This window comes from Ovis aries, chromosome 11 (assembly GCF_016772045.2).
Source record: "Ovis aries strain OAR_USU_Benz2616 breed Rambouillet chromosome 11, ARS-UI_Ramb_v3.0, whole genome shotgun sequence".
NCBI lineage: Eukaryota > Metazoa > Chordata > Mammalia > Artiodactyla > Bovidae > Ovis > Ovis aries.
In genome coordinates this window covers 12470083-12487070 of record NC_056064.1, presented here as the reverse complement: position 1 = coordinate 12487070, position 16988 = coordinate 12470083, and the positions used below count along the sequence as shown (strand labels likewise).

At 41.8% G+C, this 16988-nt stretch overlaps 1 protein-coding gene across 6 annotated transcripts in view; it reads right to left on the bottom strand.

Moving 5' to 3' along the window:
• Nucleotides 1-352: 352 nt before the first annotated feature.
• Nucleotides 353-16988, bottom strand: part of USP32 (ubiquitin specific peptidase 32) — a 198682-nt gene continuing 182046 nt past the window's right edge. For all 6 annotated transcript variants that reach the window (XM_060395174.1, XM_060395175.1, XM_060395176.1 and 3 more), the window contains 7 exons: nt 16455-16541; nt 14897-15017; nt 8941-9132; nt 5987-6275; nt 4134-4558; nt 3598-3690; nt 353-2540 (listed from right to left, as the gene is read on the bottom strand). In XM_060395174.1, coding sequence (XP_060251157.1) covers nt 2367-2540; nt 3598-3690; nt 4134-4558; nt 5987-6275; nt 8941-9132; nt 14897-15017; nt 16455-16541 — 1381 coding nt within the window. In that variant the 3' untranslated portion in view covers nt 353-2366. The remainder of the gene's footprint in view (nt 2541-3597; nt 3691-4133; nt 4559-5986; nt 6276-8940; nt 9133-14896; nt 15018-16454; nt 16542-16988) is intronic.

Here is a 16988-nt window from a genome sequence, read left to right as displayed (position 1 = left end):
CACCGTGTAAGAAGTGCACCTCTTCTTCACTTTATTCCTGAATCTGCACGAAAACTATGGCAAAAACTCCTTCTTCAATTCTCAGTTTCCAATGGGCAAGCTATTCTTCTCCTGAACCCTTTCAATGTCTTCCAAACACTTTCCTAACAGGGATATGAAGCAAATTTATCTGGTCGCTGCAAGTACCTTGTTCTATATTCAACACACCTTCCATTCTCTCACAGATGGAACCTCCAACTCTGTAAGTCAGGTAGGTATTCAAATAGGAGAATTAAAACAGGGTCACAGAGAGGAAGGCTAAAGAATTTGACATTTTTGTGTTTACTTGTATAGAGGAAAAAGAGCACACAGATGCATCCACAGTATTTAATTTGTTTGGATAATAGTTACAGAGAAACAGGTACACTCCATATACAATTACCAATACTTTTTTATACAGTTCATATTTCAGTACATCAACACTATTTTATTTACACTCTATTTATGTACATTAACATCTTTCTAAAGTCAGTGCATTGTCAACAAGTTTTATACAGTAATTTACAAGGTGAATGTAGTTAGTTAATTTAATAAATTTTCTGCTAGTCATGAATTAAAAAAATTAATTACAACCAATGTAACAAACACAGATCAAACAACATTAGTAGATTGTGCTACCTGCTTAAATAAAACATCTGTAAGGAAATTATTTAAAATCTTCCACTTTTTCATGGGACTTGTCCAGTTAGGAATGGACAGATTTTATACACTGAAAATCATGAAACTCTCAAGTCTGCATTTTGTCTGACTTCATTATATTATAGCATTTAGGCCCCTCCTTCCTACTTGCAATTATAGTCTTCTTCTGAATAGGCTTTCAACTCAGCCATTTACCTTTGTAAATGCTCTGAGAACTGGTTAGTAATCGACCTTAGGTATCAAAACACAAACGCTTAATTACATTGGTACCTACTATCTATGAGGAAGGAAGGGTAATGGAATCTGACAGTTAATGAGAATCAACTTCCAGGGTCCAGACGAATAAAAAAGTGAAATATTTACCTTGAATATATATTTAGAAACAACACAGAAAAAAAAAATGCTGCCTGAAATAAATAACATTTATATTTTTGTTCCAGTCTTGAATTATTGGAGGATAAAATGAAGTGAGCAAGGAAACATAACTTTGATGACCAGCACTACTGAAAAAAAGCAAATGGAGATGCAAACAAAACATCTACTTCCTAAGTTCCCCAACTGCATTAAAAATACTTATGCATTATCAACGTTTGGGATGTGTCTTGTTTTTAAATTTAATATGATAGGGGAAAACAACCCCATCAAGTTAATTTATAGCCCTTACAGCCATCAAATATGAACAAGTTTTGAAAAGTTCATCTGCACGTATTCTTTTTTTAAAGTGCAAAACAAAGAAACAAAGAAACAAAGAACAAACAACCACTAACTGCAAAACACCATCTAGCTTTGTGGCCCTGTTCCCTCTCAGACACCGAGCAACAGTGCGTGGAAGGATGGTGTCAATGTCGGCCGTCACTCCCCACCCACCCCCAGCAGTGGAGGGGTATGTTTTTGAGGGCACTTGAAGTACCCTCAGAGCAAGCTGCCTCTATCTGGAGGGCTATTTTATTTTAGCTGGATCTCCCACGATGCTTTTCTTTTTTCCTACAGGGTCTCCCAACCAAGGCCCTGGGGAGAAGGCACGCAGCTCTTGAGAGAGCCTCCTTTCAGACTGACCACTCATATATGTCTCTACTACAATGACACACAACAAAGACAGAAAGCAATGAAGGCATAGAAAGAGTGGGAAAATGGTTTCAAAGGAAACTGAAAAATCTGTGTCCATGCTGTAAGAATCCTTCATACGCCTCATGATCTCGCTTTCTCCATCGCGTCAGTCGCTACAATGGAATAAAACTTCAGGAAAAAGGAGGTAGCATATCATGTCGTCCCCAGACAACACTACAATTTTTTGTTTTACTTTTGACCCCAAGGAGATTCGTAGTATTCTGTTATGATTATTGGTAAATTATATTTGCTACAGGGTTGTTCGTGTCTGGACAAGCACAATTTAGTTTTTATTTGGTCCCAGGTGGCTGGTGCCAAACCCTTTTGTTTACAGGCTAATGGTGGGCTCTGCCTGAAAGCTCTCTACCAGGGAGCTTACGTGAGACACTTCCAAACAAAATTATTACTACTGGTATGTTAACTGCTATTTTAATTAGGGTTTTTTTAAACTTTGTGCTTCAGGGTCACAGGATAAAATAGGTACACACTGAGCCTGCCTTTCAGTGATGCTTTTGCCAAATGTCAGCTACAGGGAGTCATCTCCCTCATCACCAGTCTACCTAGCAGCCAGAGTGGCAGCCTCACTGTAATACACAGTACTTTTTGTAATCAGACTCGAAGTCTTCGTCCATGCTGCTTGTGTCTGCCATCTTTTTGCCATCAATCTTTGGCAGAAATTGTGCATAGTCTATCCCCTGCTGCTCATAGAAAAGAATGTAGGCAGAGTCGGTGTCAATTTCATCAGGGTGAAGTTCCTGGAGGAGCAAGAAAAGTCTTTAACAAAAACGCCGGGCTTCCCTGGTGGCTCAGATGGTAACTAATCTACCTGCAATGTGGGAAATCTGGGTTAAATCCCTGGTGGGGAAGATCCCCTGGAGGAGGGAATGCAACTCACTCCAGTATTCTTGCCTGGAGAATCCCCATGGACAGAAGAGCCTGGCAGGCACCAGTTCATGGGGTTGCAAAGAGCCAGACACAACCGAGCGACTAAGCACACAGCATACACGCTTACTGCGACTAAGCACACAGCATACACGCTGACTCTAAATCCTCACCAGGGAAGGGAGGACCAACCCTCTGTCATGACTAAAACTGATTGCTTCCAATCAGCTTAATATTTTGGCTATCTCATACCTGCCCCTAAAATAAGAACCGTTATTTTCAATGTTTGGTTTTGGGAAAATATACAGGCCACAGACAAGTCCAAAGAATGATAGAAAACAACACATTAAATTCTAATAGCTCAAAAGATAATAACTTTTTCTTATTAATCAATACCTTCTATTTTTTTTCACTGTTTTCATTTTCTGCTCTGCATATCACTTTTTTGGGGTGAAGGGGCATGCTGTGTGGCTTGTGGGATCTTAGTTCCCTGACCAGAGATGGAACCCAGGCCCTGACAAGTCTCAGCCACTGGACTGCCAGGGAATTCCCTGCGTGTCACTTATATTCCTTTATGTTGAAGACATCTATATATGGATTCTAATAGAAACAACTACTTTCTATTCAGGAGAAAGGGCTTCCCTGGTAGTTCAGTGGTAAAGAATCTGCCTGCCAATGCAGGAGACACAGGTTTGATCCCTGGTCCAGGAAGATCCCTTGGAGAAGAAAATAGCTATCTACTCCAGCATACTTGCCTGGAGAATCCCATGGACAGAGAAGCCTGGTATGCTATAGTCTATGGGGTTGCAAAGAGTAGGACATGACTTAGTGACTAAACAATAATTCTGGAGAAAATCCATTATTTCAACAAATGTCCTTTGGCTCTGTTGACATTTCTGTTTCTTTTATGAAAAGATCGGGGACATTTACCTTACAGCTGCTGTCATTGTAACAGTACCACTTGCTATTTGGGTTTTTGGCATAAGTGACGTAATGGCCCCCGCCCAGAATTCCTGAATGGCACTGTAAGAGAGAAGACAGTGGAGGTGTATTAGTAGCTGACAATGCTCAGGCCAGGGCAGGTATAAGGATCCAATCCAGGGAAAAGTGTTTTCCTTCTTCCCAAAACAAACCAAGAAGGAAAACTGAAAAATTTAAAACTTTGAATCTTACCATTCTATTGTTGTAATTATTTTTGGAAAGCAAAACTCCTCAGAAACACACACTTCTGAACGGCTTAAACCTGTGACTCCACCTAGAAGATTATATGACTGTTCCCTTTATTAAACTGTGAGCATCTTGGATTCTACCCAAAAGGCCAAGATATTTACTGCTAACTTAGTCTATCACCAAGCTCAATGCCTTCCAAATGAGCAGGCTCTGAATAAATGATGAATGAATGAAGATGAACAAACCAACCACTGAAAAGGTAGATCACTCTAAAAATCATACAAGAAACCACTTACCGAAATTGCATATAGGTTATAAATAGGTTTAACATGAATATCTTCTCTTTGGTCATCAGTAATGTCTTCTTCACTGTGGTTTTCAAGCTGACCATTGCTGTAGCCATTGCCACATGCCTCATGCTCATAAAGGAATCCATTGGCCAAAGCTACTTCGTGGTCTTGCGGGGTAACCAGCTCAGGTTGGCTGCCCCCCAGCATGTGCCCTCGGCTCAAGGCATCAGACAGCTCACAAATGTGGCCAGCCCCATTCTCTTTGCTGGCATCCAAGTTCTCCTTACTACTCGACAATTTGTTTTTGCTGCCGATCTGGGGTAGGCGGAGCCTTCCTTTGCTCCTCCCTAAAGTCCTAGGGCTGCTGTTAGGGCTGCTGTTTTTGCTGGAGGGACAGCTGGTTCCACTTTTTCTTGATGTAGATGGTGAACCTGTGAAAGGGAAGAAAAGATAAATCCAAATGTCACAAGTTAAACCAGCCACCAAAAGCTAACTCTGCAGTCAACTGCACAAGTGTACACAAAAAGGTAAAGACAGGGGCATCCTGGCTGGCGAGGCTTTACTCCTATTATGTGGCCAATAAGTTACATTCTTGTCTTCCTCAATGCCAACCCTCTCAAGGCAGCAACGTCCTGAAAATGTGAAGTACAGTTAACTATGGACTTAGAAAAAGAGCAGAAAGATGATTTAGGGCAGATTCAGTTCAAAATAATATTAGATGAAGGGGTTTGACAAATATGCTTTCTTCTTTAGATTAAAAAATATGACCACAAACTATCAAGCACTTATTCCTGCAAAGCGTGACATCGGAAACTTTATTATCTCTACCTCTCACAACAATCCTGCAAAGGAGCAGGTCTCAAACAGCTCCTGACTCCCTTATATGCCCTTAAAAATTGTTGAGGATCTTCAGAACTTTTGTTTTTGTGAGTTCCATTTATCAATATTTATCATGTTATATATTTACCATAGCAGAAGTTAAAACTGAGGAATTTGAGAAACACAAGACACATATATTTCATTGACAATATCACATCTATGTTGGCTCTAAGCCAACCTGTGAGAGAATGAGAGTGAAAAGGCAAATACTTAGCTCTGGTGTTTTTCTTTCGGCTGCACCGTATGGCTTGTGGCATCTTTAGTTTCCTTACCAGGGACTGAACTTGGGGCTACAGCAGCGAAAGCGCCGAGTCCTAACTACCAGACTGCCAGGGAATTCCCAAACATTTAGTATTTTTATGAAAACAGTTCTGATCTTCAGAAAGGGTTTCAGGCACCCTCTAGGGGTTTCCCCAAATTTTACTTTCAGAACCTCTGATATAAGCAAACAAGGATGACAACTATCATTCATAATCACCAAATGCCAGGCACTATGTAAAGTGCTTTGCTCTCCATTTTCTTAATAATATTTATTTATTTGGCTGCACTGGATCCTGGTTATGGCATGAGGGACCTTCCTTGCAGTGCCCAGGCTCAGTAGTGGAGGTGCTTGGGCTTAGTTGTCCTGCAGCAGGTAGGGAGCTTAGTTCCCCCACCAGGCACTGAACCCTGGACCCTTGCACTGCAAGTGGATTCTTAACCCCTAGACCACCAGGGAGGTCTCTACAGTGCTTAATTCTTGATGTATCAATTTCTCACTCTGTGAACTTAGTATTTTCTTCTTTTTATGAATGAGAAAAGAGATATAGTGAGGATGTATCTCTTGCTAAAACTCACACAGCTCAAATGTAGATAGGTCTGAGTCCAGAAGGATCCTGGTACAACCAAGCTGTTGCTCTAGAGTGGAAGATGGAGGGAAACGTGCAGCCTAGAGGGGTCCCAGGAAGGCCGCCCTCCGGAATGAGGCTTGGGCTCCTCACCTTTAGGACTACTGACGATGTTGGCACTCAGTGAGGACGGGCTCTTACTCAGGAGCACGGCGTCTTCCCCAGCGGAGTTCTGAGCATCTGCTTTCTTCACCTCTCCTGCTGGGATCCTGGGCTCAGAGAGATCATCCCCCTGGGGTGTGAGTGGTTTACGATGACAGAGAGCTGGATCCCTCGGCACCAGAAAAGCACTAGGGTCAAAACTTTCACGAGGAAATTTAACAATTTTCTGTGATTTTATCCATCGACCATTTACAAACTGAAATCGTTTGAGATGAATAATCTGGAGAAGAAGAGAAAACAGTTGTAGTAATATGTTCTGAAGACACAAATTACACACTTAAAAAAAAGTCTAAAACATATGTAAATGTTCCAAAAATATGTCTCCCCCCCCCCGCAAAGAATGTATGTTCTTATGTAACCTAGTTAAGAGGCCACTGCCCTTTAGCTATGTGGCTAAAATGGTAATCCCCCTAATTTCATAATCGGTGTAGATCCAAACTCTCTCCCAAATGTCTTCAACATCATAGGAGCCTCTTCTTCCATGTCCTCTGGGCTTGTGACTCATACTGACCTTTACCTCTCTCCAATATCATCCACTCACAAATACACGAGGCTAGAATACTATAGACTGAATCATTTGAAGAAAAGTGAAGGTCTTTTTAACAGATGAAAGTTACCAGCCTCCAACAGGAGGCCTCTCCTTTCTTAACATTTCTGTTGGCTGTGATCATGGGGTTTCACTGTCCTGAAGAGCATAAGAATCTCCCTTCTCCTTTCTGGCTTCTCTTTCTTTTCAAAAGCAATGAATTTCTTCAGGCTTAAACACAATGTTATTATGCTCCCTATTGTAAGCATACTCTTGAGAGTCCCTTGGACTGCAAGGAGATTCCAACCAGTCAATCCTAAAGGAAATCAGTTCTGAATATTCATTGGAAGGATTGATGCTGAAGCTGAAACTCCAATACTCTGGCCCCCTGATGTAAAGACCTGACTCACTGGAAAAGACCCTGATGCTGGGAAAGATTGAGGGCGGGAGAAGGGGACAACAGAGGATGAGATGGTTGGATGGCATCACCGACTCAATGGACATGAGTTTGCTTAAGCTCTGGGAGCTGGTGATGGACAGGGAAGCCTGGCGTGCTGCAGTCCATGGGGTCACAAAAAGTCGGACATGACTGAGTGACTGAACTAACTGATTGTGGGCACAGATATCTGGGTGGCTACCTCTACCCTAAATGCTTAACTATTTACTATTTACATAAAGAGAATCCCTCTCTAAGGGCCATGCTGGTATGTGGATGTAACAAAAGCCCATCAAGCTATCAACATAACACTTACTCCTCATTATTCTTTGTGTTCAGTTGCTAAGTCATGTCTGACTCTTTTGTGATTCCATGGACTGAACTGTAGCCTGCCAGAGTGATTCCTCTGTCTGTGGGATTTCCTAGGCAAGAATACTGGAGTGGGTTTCCATTTCCTTCTTCAGGGGATGTTCCCAACTCAGGGATTGAACCTGAGTCTCCTGTCTCAAAAACAGTTTTATAAATGCTGATACTTCATGATATGTGATATGTTTTATGTGATGATCATATGAGTATAAATAATTGTCAAAATTCATCAAACTAGATATTTTAAATCTATGAATTTAACTCCATGTTAACTATATACCTCAATCAAAAAAAATAAACCTTACCCCTTCCCACCTACCTGTTCTCAAGCCTGTCCCTATGCTCAGCTTCCCATCCCTGTGCTGTGCTTAGTTGCTCAGTTGTGTCCGACTCTTTGCGACTCCATGGACTATAGCCTGCCAGGCTCCTCTCTGTCCATGGGGATTCTCCAGGCAAGAATAGTGGAGTGGTTGCCATGCCCTCCTCCAGGGGATCTTCCCAACCCAGGGATCAAACCCAGGTCTCCAGAATTGCAGGCGGATTCTTTACCAGCTGAGGCGGATTCTTTACCAGCTGAGCCACCAGGGAAGTCCATGAATAATGAAGTGGGTAGTCTATCCCTTCTCCAGGGATCTTCCTGACCCAGGAATTAAACTGGGGTCTCCTGCATTTCAGGTGGATTCTTTACCAGCTGAGCTACCAGGGAAGCTATCTCTGGAGCTAGCCAATCCCTGTTAGTAATTTCTTGTGCTTCCTTCCCTAGGGAGTTGTTCTTGTCTACATTCAGTCTCACAGAGTGGTAGGAAGAAGATATGAATAAAAAAATAGACACAAGGTCTGGTTATCGATATGATTTCCTCCCTTATGGAAAAAAGCTTTCTTAAATGAATAGGAAGAACTGACACTTCCAACTCTTGACAACCAACAGGAGAGACTCCTAATCCATGAATGGAGAAGGCAGAAGCGCATCAAATCGGAAAGAACATATTAGCCCTCGTGTACCTGGTGCACACACATCTAATTCGGCAGTGTCTGCGCCTATGTGACCAAGCACAGAGGGACTGGAGGCTCAGGCTCCCCTGCTCTTCTACAGTCTGTAAAGCGCGAGCCTCAAGCTTCCTCTGTCCCTAGAGCTAGAAGTGCTTCCACCTTCTCCTGAAGTTCAGCCTCACCAGGCTTTACCACTTGGGGCACTTCTCGCACGTCTCCCTCAACTGCAGTTACTGGTCCATATGACTGGAGGCTGCACCCTCTTTAGGATACAAAACTAGTAAATGTCTGTAGGACAATTCAGGTCTGCGTACACCAGCAAAAATGCTTTATGTATGTAAATATTTGGTTGAACTACATGGCTTATGGGATCTTAGTTCCCTTAGTTACCAGGGACTGAACTGCCAATGAAACTGCCGAGTCCAAAACACGGGACTGCCAGGGAATTCCCAGCAAAAGCATTTTAAACACTGTGGCAAGAAAGATTATTCTCAAAAATTCTTCTTTGTTCACAGCTTCTTTCCTTCAAGCTAGACTGCTACTCTCAGAGGTGAGGCTGTGACATACCAGGATGGGGGGAAGCCTCCAGAGATCCAGCTTCTTGGTTGCCAGGCAGTGGGTCTTACACTTGGAGCAGTAGTACATCTCGTTCTCCCCCAGCTCCTCCTCGCTGGTGAAAGCTCGGAGACAGCTGTCCAGGTTGATGGGCTCAGCTTGTGCACGCCGACTCTGTTCCACACTCTCGTGCTCATCTACCACCTGCAGGTGGAGGAAACAAGAGGAACGGGAGAAGGGGTAGGAGGGAGTTTAGAATGGTCACCTGCTCTGCATCATCCTCTTGGTGACTCAACCTCATTTACTTTACTTTAAAATACAACCAAACCAGAGTCTGTGCAAAGAGAGCATTTGTACATTTATTCCCAGATATCACATCAATAACATCTTTGATCAAATTTCTACTTAAATGACCATAGCTTTTTGGGAAAAATTTCTGCATGCTACTAAATGACAAAAACAAAACCAACAAGGAATTGCCTGTTTACTTTACAATTTTGAAATCCGAAAACAGCTTATATGTGGGCTGGCTTTCAAGTCAAGGGTGTTGAGGTTAGGACATTTATTTTTTTAACAGGGACAGGGGACATTATTAGTATGCTGCAGGCTCTACAGAGGCTATGAGAAATAATATCACCGGAACACAGAGGCCAGACCTGGATTAAATAAGAAAGGGTACAGACAAACTCACCTTGAGAGGACAGTCACCAGGGCGTTAAAACCCAAAGCCACAATCATTTGCATGTTGATGCCAAGTCGTAACACAAGAGTTATCAAAACACCATGTGTATGCTGAAGAGCAACTAAGCCCGTGCGCCACAACACGGGCTCAAAACCCTGGGAGCTGTGACTACTGAAGCCCTCACGCCCTAACTCCTGTGCTCTGCCACGAGAAGCCTCCGCCATAAGCCCGAGCACCGCAACTGGAGAAAAGCCTGAACAGCAATGAAGACATGGCACAGCCAAAATAAATAAATAAACAAAATTATGAATATAAAAAAACACCATGTGTTTCATTACCTGTTCCTTGCCTCTTGGTGCTTTTTTATTTGACATGGTTAACAAAAGGAATAGCAGACTCAAAAAAACCTGATTTTGCTAAGACCTGCCCAGACCTCTGTGGTCCTATTAACCAGCATGCTAGGCTCTGAAGCAAGGAGGAGGTCCACACGAGGAAGGAGGTGGTGTGGGAATCAGGAGGAAGGAGACACTGAGGGGCCTAGGATGCAACAGCAAGAAATTTTCCCTCTGCCATTCTTGGCTGCCACTTAGAAAGCAATTAGGAACCACGGCGGGTGAGGCACACATTGCATGACTATGAATGACCGTGAGACCACACACAGCGATCACATTCCAGGGTGGAGCCCGGACGAGCACAACAATGAATGGCTCTTTTTGGCAAAGGTCATACTCAGGTCCCTTCACCCTACTTGTTACTCCTCCCTTCCAGAGGTGAAATGGTTCTCTTTGCCCGAGGCAATTTCCCTCCAGTTTTCCTTCCTGAGCTCTCAGTTTAGAACAGCTTTCAGGTGTGACTTTTTCCCTGCATGACATGGCTGAGTCAGAGGCTGTCAAATGTTTATATAAACTATCAAGGTTGGGGTTTGATCATGCAATGAAGGGTTTAGCATTGCATCACCAATCATTTCTAAAGAATTTATTTGAGAATGGGGAACTTCAAGGAAAACTCTTTCAGAAAGGAAATCTGGACTGACCTTGAGTCACTGGCTTCTGACACTTTCCCAGGGAAAACTGACATGCTTCAGAAGGAAACATGCTATATCATGGTGGTTAGAATCAGAGTAGAAAAAGAGGCATGCTGGGAAGGTCATGTGCACACTGCTGTATTTAAAATGGATAACCAACAAGGACCTGTTGTATAGCACAGGGAATTCTGCTCAGTTACACACCAGCCTGGATGGGACGAGGGTTTGGGGGAAAATGGATTACATGTGCAGGTATGACTGAGTCCCTTCGCTGTTCACCTGAGACTACCACAACACTCTTAATTGACTATATCTCAGTACAAAATAAAAAGGTTAACGTTTAGGGGGAAAAAGAAAAAGAGGTATGTCAAATATAGTACTGTCTCTTTTCTCACAGCCAGTTAAACATTATCTATATTATCTCTACCAGGGATGCTTTATGGCCAACCACAAATTACAGTAAGTAGGTAAAGAATGTTGACTTTTACTGACTATATTTTCTATATAACACACAGGCTAGACAGCTGGGAGAGACAGGAAGGAATGAGAAAACTGATGAAAAAACATATCTGCAGATGACAGTGATTTTTATTTATTAATAAAATTTCCCCTTGGGATCTAGCCCCAGATTCTCTATAATTACTCAAATGGTCTAAATTACTTATTGGCACCCTCTTCCTTTATTTTTCTCTAAGTTGCCTGAAAGCTCATCCTTAGCCCAAAACATAAAGTAATGAAGTAATAGCTTTCATACATTATAAGACTATTAGAAAAAGAGAAGATCTAAGAAGTAATATAGTTTAATTTTCTATTAATGAATATGAGATTCAAATAGGGAAAAATTTAAAAGAATAAGAACAACTGCCTATTTTTTTCCCTCCTTATCAAATAAAACATTCATGTAGAAATTTTGGAAAGCAGTAAAAAAAGTTAAAAGGCAGGACACCTTATAAAGGCAAACCATCAAAATATTGGCAGATTTTCTTCAGCCCTTTTTATATGATATTTTTCAGGATATGCAATTTTATATCTTACTTTATAAAACTTCACATGATATTATTAGTATCTTTCCATGCATGGTGGTGTAAAAACTTCTGGTGATCATCATTTTCAGTGACTGCATAGTATTTTATCCAATCATTATACCATGCTTTATTTAACCACTCCTCTAATGTGAGAAAAATACAAGTTGCTTCTAGTTTTTTTTAACTACTTTAACAAATGCTATGATGAAATCTGTCAGCAAATCAAGAGTATTTCCCTAGGATAAACTCTTAAAAGGGAAATTACTAGAATAAAAAACATAAAACATGTATTTTAATGGGGCCACATGAATAATCTCAAGTTTGAACCATGATATCTCTTTTGTCTAAGTGACTCTCCAAGCACATGCAGAAGCCACATGTAGGAAGATATTAGTCATGTGGCCCCATTCCCCACAAAGGAAGGATATCTCACCAGCAGCTTGGTTTCCATGGTACCCTAAAAGCATCACTGAAAATGGAAGTGGAGTGAGATTTAACAGGTCACACAGGTCCTTCTTCCTGTAAGTAGTATGTCCTCTAGAGTTTTTCAGATTGCACACTGGGATTCTTAAAAAGGGAAGGAGATTTACAGCCAAATAGTTTTTCATCTTTGACACGAGTATCTTGTCACAGTAATGTCCTGTCAGATTCTGTGTTAACAAAGATTTAAGAATCTTTCAGTTGCTAAAATTTTCCCTCTTCAAAGGAAGTGTGGTGGAGGTTACTGAATTAACCTTGCTCCAATGAGCAAAATCTGCCAAAACATCAACTTCTCTGCAGCTTCCTTTAGCCCAGTGATCTTTCATTTGGCAAGTATCCATAGAGAATACTCATTTTTGGTTAGTGAGAGCCTGAGGGTGTGTGGGGGCATAGTTAGGGTTTTAAACAGGGAATCTGGTCTGGAATTGGGAGCTCCCCTACTCCTCAACAGCACAGAAAGACAGAAAAGTCCATAGAGAACAGACTGTGGTGGCCAAGGGGGTGAGAAATGGTTGGGAGGTTTGAGATTCAGTTCAGTTCAGTTGCTCAGTCGTGTCCAACTCTTTGAGACCCCATGAAGTGTAGCATGCCAGGCCTCCCTGTCCATCACCAACTCCCGGAGTTCACTCAAACTGACGTCCATCAAGTCGGTGATGCCATCCAGCCATCTCATCCTCTGTCACCCCCTTCTCCTCCTGCCCCCAATCCCTCCCAGCATCAGAGTCTTTTCCAGTGAGTCAACTCTTCGCATGAGGTGGCCAAAGTACTGGAGTTTCAGCTTTAGCATCATTCCTTCCAAAGAACACCCAGGACTGATCTCCTTTAGAATGGACTGGTTGGTTAGCAGACGCCAACTATTATATATAGAATGGATAAATGACAAGGTCCTACTGCACAGCACAGAGCACTGTAGTCAGTACCCTGATTATAAACCATAATGGGAAAGAATGTATACATGTATAAGTAAATCACTTTGCTGTACACCAGGAACACAACACTGTAAGTCAACTATATTTAAAAAAAAAAAAGAAAATTTAATTTTCATTACTACCTTATCTAAAGGGAATGTATTAAGAAACAGTGAAGGAAATTTCCATCAAGAGTCATATAAATGCAAAACCCACTACATTTCTTCATGTGACTAAAACATTGCCGTTGATTCTGTTCCTTTTACTTCTCAATCGGATTCTTCCTATCTCTACACACAAGCTATCTATTCAATCTTCCCTTCAAACATTTTTGCATATGGAGTTAGTGGAGTTAGTATTCTCTTGGAAGTTTTATTTTCAAAATTGAAGAACTGCTCTGGCCTGAGAGTGGCAGTAGAGGAACGCTAACTGTGAAGAAGAGGCATGGAGATGTACTCTTAGGTGCCCCATTTTGAAACAGTCAATCCTTTCTCTAATTATTCTGACCACTATGTCTATTAAAGGTGGCAGCTATGTCCCTGGAATGCATTTGAGCTAAGTAATAGTGGTTACCAAATGCTGTCACTTCAATATATCTTCTTACTTATGCCCAAACTTTGGTTTCAAGATTTACTATTAACATTTTCTTTACTTTCTTGGGCTCCAAAATCACTGCAGATAGTGACTGCAGCCATGAAATTAAAAGACATTTTCTACTTGGAAGAAAAGCTATGACAGACATAGACAGCATATAAAAGCAGAGACCTTATTATGCCAACAAAGGTCCATCTAGTCAAAGCTATGGTTTTTCCAGTAGTCATGTACGGATGTGAGAGTTAGACCATAAGAAGGCTGAGCGCCAAAGAGTTGATGCTTTTGAACTGTGGTGTTGGAGAAGACTCTTGAGAGTCCCTTGGACTGCAAGGAGATCAATCCAGCCAATCCTAAAGGAAATCAGTTCTGAATAATCATTGGAAGGACTAATGCTGAAGCTGAAGCTCCAGTACTTTGGCCACCTGAGGTGAAGAGCTGACTCATTAGAAAACACCCTGATGCTGGGAAAAACTGAAGGCAGGAGAAGGGGAGGACAGAGGACGGCCTCACTGGATGGACAGTGGATGGCCTCACTGACTCAACTGACATGAGTTTGAGCAAGCTTGGGAAGATTGTGAAGGACAGGGAAGTCTGGCATGCTGCAGTCCATGGGGTCGAAAAGAGTTGGACATGACTGAACAACAATAATACGATTAACTCGTGGTGTGTGTGTGTGTGTGTGTGTGTGTGTGTGTGTGCGCGCAGTCCATGGGGTCGAAAAGAGTTGGACATGACTGACTGAACAACAACAATACAATTAACTCATTTTGTGTGTGTGTGTGTGTGTGTGTGTGTGTGTGTGTGGTGGGGGGTGCTCAGTCATGTCCAACTCTTTTTGACCCCATAAACTGTAGCCCATGAAGCCTCTTTGTCCATGGAATTTTTCCAGGCAAGAATACAGGAGTCGGTGGCCATTTCCCACTCCAGGGGATCTTTCTGACCCTAGAATCGGACCAGAGTCTCTTGGGTCTCCTGCATGGGCAGGCGGATTCTTTACCACTAGTGCCATCTGTGAAGCCCCACAATGATCTCTACAAGTGGGAAAACTGAAACCACATAATCATGCTATTATATCTAAGTGCCACAGAGAATATCAATGAATATTTGTCTGGTTATTATTTAAATTATCTGAAAATAGAAACGGCATGATACAGTTAAGCTGGGGAAGATTTTACATATATTTTACATACAAAAAAAGTATATATTTTTATTTACATATAAAAACTGCCATCTTATGGTGACTTGGAGTACTTACCCTTTCCTGTGATGTTTGATAGCGGAGGTGAAGGGCTGTGGGGTCCCAATCCACAGCAATATAGGCATTTCCAATGAAAGCCCTGTCTTCCCCACAATCAATTTTACAGCCTCTGCAAAATCTAAAGGGGGGAAAAACAATCTACTGAGGAAAGAATAACTAAGGAGTCCAAATTTTGTTTATCAAAATTATTCTCCCTGGGAATTCCCTGGTGGTCCAGTGATTAGGACTTGGTGCTTACACTACCATGTCCCAGGGGTTCTATCTCTGGCCGGGAAACTAAGATCCTGCAAGTCATGGCCAAAAAATAAAAAATTCTTTTTCTACTTCTCTACTTTCCTTCTTGGGCATCGCAATTTGTCATGGGCTTCTAACTTCAGATTGATAAATGCATGAATATGTGTTAGTAATTATTATTAGTTCAGTGAATCACACTTAACACTTCTCAAATCTTTAGTTTTTCAAGGCATTTGATAACCAATTGTTAATCCACATGAATATGTGAAACTTCATGGCAAATAAATGATATGGGAAGTGGATATCTGAGATAATTTATCTCTCATGAAATTCTAAATTTACTTAATGCTTGAAGTTAGGACAACTTAGGCGGCATGCTGCTGCTGCTGCTGCTGCTGCTGCTAAGTCGCTTCAGTTGTGTCCGACTCTGTGTGACCCCATAGACGGCAGCCCACCAGGCTCCCCCATCCCTGGGATTCTCCAGGCAAGAACACTGGAGTGGGTTGCCATATCCTTCTCCAGTGCATGAAAGTGAAAAGTGAAAGCAAAGTCACTCAGTCATGTCTGACTCTTAGCGACCCCATGGACTGCAGCCTACCAGGCTCCTCCATCCATGGGATTTTCCAATGCCTATTTCCTTGTTTGTCAAATAGCACATTAAATACATATAAAATTTATGAGTGGGTAGGAACCATGACACGGAGAAGGCAATGGCACCCCACTCCACTACTCTTGCCTGGAAAATCCCAGGGACGGGGGAGCCTGGTGGGCTGCCGTCTATGGGGTCGCACAGAGTCGGACACGACTGAAGCAACTTAGCAGCAGCAGCAGCAGGAACCATGACAAAGGCTGTGGCTTTACTGCCGATACAACTCAAGTTTGCTAAGGCTATTACAGTTCTCTGAAACCTGACTTCAGTACTCAGGCATTTTCCAAGCTGGAACACTAATGACTAATCAATCTCTATAACTTTTCTTAAAACCAAAAATAGACTTCCAGTAAGGTCTAGTAAATAGAATATGTTTTACTGAACTCAGAATTGCTAAACTGATTTATAAGGAGCAAAAGGTATTGAATGATAAATGTTGATCATAAACTATGAATCTGATGAGGATTGCAGAGTTAACAAAATCAGCTAAGTCTCAAGAGCAAAACTTAGCTATAGACCTCACAGGGAAGAGATGAATGAAGAACTCCTAAGTTTATTTCAAGCTTCCCATTACTACTTATTACGTCTAAAAATTGGAAAGCTTATGAAAAAGGTATAATATCTGAAGCTGCAATTCTACTAACATTTTTCTTTTGCAGAAGGTGACTTTACCTGTACCATGGGCACCAAGCACAGGAGTTCCCATCTTTCTGCACAACTCGTAGAGTAAATGGATACTGATAACCCATACTGTCATCACTGAAACAGAACATGAAGAGTGTAAGAAACATTTCTTATCTGGAGTCTCTTTCATCTTCTCTGAAGTAACCTTAAAAAGGGGCATCTGTCAGAGCAGTATGCTCACAATGACAGCTCCATGCTGGTTATCCTAACCCATTAACTTCAGCCCTGCACAGCTGTACTCAGGGCTCCTTGTTTGTAGAGGGGAAACACAGCAGATTGCCAGATGTCTCTGACAGAGTCCATGTGGTCCATGGAAATTTCATAAAATAAGCTAATCATGAGATCGAATGCTAGTTATCTTTCAGTCCTAATTCTATCAAAAGATTTAATTCACATTAAACCAGACTCCTCCTATGACAAGAACACGGATACAACACAGGAGAGTGAAAGGTCACAATGGTTTTAGAGGAGTTGACTGACTATATATTTAGAAGCTTCTTTAATCAGAATCCCTGATGTGGT